The sequence below is a fragment of the Zea mays genome, chromosome 4, assembly GCF_902167145.1.
Source record: "Zea mays cultivar B73 chromosome 4, Zm-B73-REFERENCE-NAM-5.0, whole genome shotgun sequence".
NCBI classification, from domain to species: domain Eukaryota; kingdom Viridiplantae; phylum Streptophyta; class Magnoliopsida; order Poales; family Poaceae; genus Zea; species Zea mays.
In genome coordinates, this window is record NC_050099.1 from 163,213,951 (window position 1) to 163,217,586 (window position 3,636).

At 50.9% G+C, this 3,636-nt stretch overlaps 1 protein-coding gene across 1 annotated transcript; it reads left to right on the forward strand.

Annotated features, from left to right (window-relative positions):
• Window positions 1-516: 516 nt before the first annotated feature.
• On the forward strand, window positions 517-1,362 carry LOC103655627 (probable xyloglucan endotransglucosylase/hydrolase protein 30; the record flags this gene model as incomplete). The annotated part of the gene is made up of 1 exon (XM_020552213.2): window positions 517-1,362. A coding segment is annotated over one exon (672 nt), but the record flags the coding sequence as incomplete, so codon positions are not given.
• Window positions 1,363-3,636: the final 2,274 nt, after the last annotated feature.

The window sequence follows — 3,636 nt, forward strand, 5'->3', positions numbered from 1 at the left end:
TATGAGAGAATCATTGTTATTTGATTCTTTCGGATCATGAGATGTGCTATTGTATCTTGCAAGAGCATCCGGCCGGATATTGCTTTGCAATGATTTGCTAGCTAACAGCACATGAGATCGAGTTATGATCTCTAGATGTACTCATGCTCTCCTTATGTTTGGATATACTGATCTTGGATATCTATAGAAGATCCCCAGGTACAAGATCAATGACATACTTCTAGTAAGTTGGACCTACTGTTTGATAAATGTTGATCAACAGAGATAAATGGTCACTTACACTAATCATTCTATAGTACACTTCGTGCTGATAACGTGTTGAAGTATACTCAGTGGCAAATGAGAATTGAGAGAGACAAATGGCAGAGACAATCACAGTTGTGTTTATTGCAGGGAGGAACTTGTTTATATACAAGTGACAGGGGTCATCCCCAAGGGGTGTGTCCCTTGGGGATGTGTTCGTCGAGCCCCTTGGATTGGTCACTATATGACATGTAACTTTGTAACATATATTTTGTAACACCATTCTCTGGGCTCCCACCCACATCATGTACGCATCACAGTGGCACAGTCACCAGTAAACTAGAAAGCAGCGCTACGTACTCTCTACTAGTCTCTACATTGATCAGTGATTACTTACTGCATGCGTGTTCAATCTATATATGCAGCTTCTACGTCGACGACACGCCGATCCGGGAGGTGGTCCGGCACCCGGACATGGGCGGCGACTTCCCGGCGAAGCCGATGGCGGTGTACGCCACCATCTGGGACGGGTCCGCGTGGGCCACGGACGGGGGCAAGTACAAGGTCAACTACAAGCACGCGCCGTTCGCGTCCGACTTCTCCGGGCTGGTCATCGTCGGCTCCCGCGCCGACGATCCGGTGCTCCGGGACCAGGAGGACCTCCTCGGGCTCGTGACGGCCGACTACTACGCCGCCGTCATGACGCCGCGGGAGCGCGCGGCCATGCGCGCCTTCAGGGCGCGCCGGATGACGTACACGGTGTGCTACGACGCCGTGCGGTACGCGGACGGGCCGTTCCCCGAGTGCGACAACTCGGACGAGGAGAGGGAGTCCTTCTCGGCCTGGGGCGAGTCCAAGACCGTCGTCGTGAGGCCCCGCGCCCGAGGCCGCCGCCCGCGCGGACGCAAGGTCGGCGCCGGCGCCCGGCGCCACGGGACGTGCTGACGTGTCAAGCAGATGAGATTTCGTTGACAGAAAAAAAAAAAAACCAAGATCTGTTGCGAAAGCTATTTGGCCGACCCGCATGCAGGTTGTAAAGCTAGGTGTAGGGACTAGTAGGGATTAATGCGTTATGATTCTTTGATTCCTTGGGTGACAGTTATAAATTTCTTATTATTAGTGTGCTATATATATAACCGAATCATTAAATATTTCAAGAAAAATGTTATCGTGCAGTGCATTGAATTTAACATGTCTTAGATTTGAACTCTGAATCATTGCGTATTTTAGCTAGAGGGGGAACGATCCAAATGTTTTCTTCGTAATTTATTACGGGCCTAAATTAAATTTATATCAAAATAAATAGAAAACTCGATCCCATTCTTAAATTTTATAACGAACTTATTTTTTATTTAAATATTATAGCGAACTTCTTTTTTTATTTTCTTGATGTAGTAGGAAACCCCCACCTCGTATGTTAGACCTTTGAAGGCCAAGAAGAACACCACCCAAGGGAGGCAAAGGAGAATGACAAGCACGAGAGGGCGTGAGAGAGCCATCCACACCAAGCGATCGCTTGGGCAGAGCCATTGTTTTTCAGGCGGTATGCTCATAGGCGGGCGTCCACGATGCATGCACGGAGGGTGACTGCTAACGAGGATAGATCTATCTACAAGACATAATTGTTGCGCTGCTTCCAGAGGTGCCAGTAGCAGAGTGTTGCAAAGGTCGAGGAAGACGTTCTGCTGTAGGTGGCAGAGGGTGAGGTAGCCGGTGTAGGTTGGAGCAGCAGATGTCGTCGATGATACTGGCGCCGATCACAGATGTCATCAACGACGATCTGGGGAAGAGATGTGCGACGTTGACTCCGGTTCTGCAGAACATACCTCGCAGATGTCATCAACGGCGATCGTTTTCTTGAGCAGGTGTTGAGCACCATTTTGAGTGCGCGGACGGTCCGGCCCGGACAGTCCGCGGTCCGGACAGTCCGCGCCTATGGGCCGGACGGTCCGCGCACGCACAGAACAGATTAGGGTTCCGAGTTCTTGCTATGTTTGTTGGCGAAAATCTCGGGATAAGCTCGGAAATTAGTTTGTAAAGGATCCAGCCCCCTACTCTATAAATAGAGAGGTATACGGCCGATTTATAATCATCAATCGAATCAAACACTTCTATTTCACATTTTATCCTAGGAGTAGTTCTAGTCTAATTTAGGTTTAGTCTCTCGATCCCCAAATTCTTCGCCTCTCTTCGACTCTACGCCGATTAGAGGAGTCTAGGTCGGCCGGCCCGAGCCTAGACAACCTCTAGGATCTCTCCTCCCCGACGGGGTCCCTCCCGGGAGCGAGATCCAGGCGTCGCCGGCGATCTTCCGCCGCCCCTGCGCACGCGCGGACCGTCCGCGCTTGACCAGAGAGCACCGCCGTGGGTTCTTCTTGAGTATTTGGCGCTCCGAAAAAGCGTCAACATACTTTTTGGCGACTCCGCTGGGGACAACACATCTAGACCTATCAAATCGGCCCTCAATGGCCGGTTCAAAGGATAGCTCTGAAGTTTCCACCAGCAATATCATCACACCGACATGGGAAAACTTGCCGGCTGAAGAACAGCTCCTGTTCGAGGAGCGCCAGGAGCAGCTGATCCAAGAAGTAAAGGCGAAGTTCCTGGCCGACTTCAAAGTGGACATGAACAACAAAGTCGTTCGGCAACGAGCGACAGATTTGGCTTCGCTCCGACCTACTACGATTACCCCCAATGTAAGTAGCACCAACGAACTCCAATCTCTTAAAGCTTACATAGACGAACAACGAGAACAATTGCAACGTATCGTAGGGGATATACAAAATGATCATGAAAGGCTAGTGCGTGTGCTTGATAAGTCTACTATGGCAAATCTTCCTTCGCACGAGGTTGAATTGAGTGAGTACGCACATAATTCATCGGCTACAGGTTGTCACGACCAGTCACAACCCCTTTATGGGATGCCGATGGACATGTACCCTAGGCAACGACAGCCTCCCACGCACATCGGCGATAAATTTGCCGATCTGCGCATGTCCGGACCGACCGCACATGGGCGCGGACCGTCCGGGCCAGCGGCGGCCGATCCCATTTTTAGAAGCAAATTACCGAGACCTGCACTCAATCCGCCACATGTCGTGCAAACCCTAGATAGCCCATTCGGACCTTCTGCGTATGGCGCCAGACAGTCCGAATATAATGTCGGACAGTCCGGCCACATAGCCGGACAGTCCGCGCACGGGGCCGAACGGTCCGCGTATTTAACCGGACGGTCCGGCACAGAGTTTTTTAAGGAGGATGGATATCCAACTCCGTATCCGTCCCAGCTAGACTCCCCATCTCACCATATGACACACCAGCACCATGATATAATCTATCAAACTCATGAGAGTGAGTACTTTCCGGTCCCTAGAAGGCCAGAAAGGAATGGCC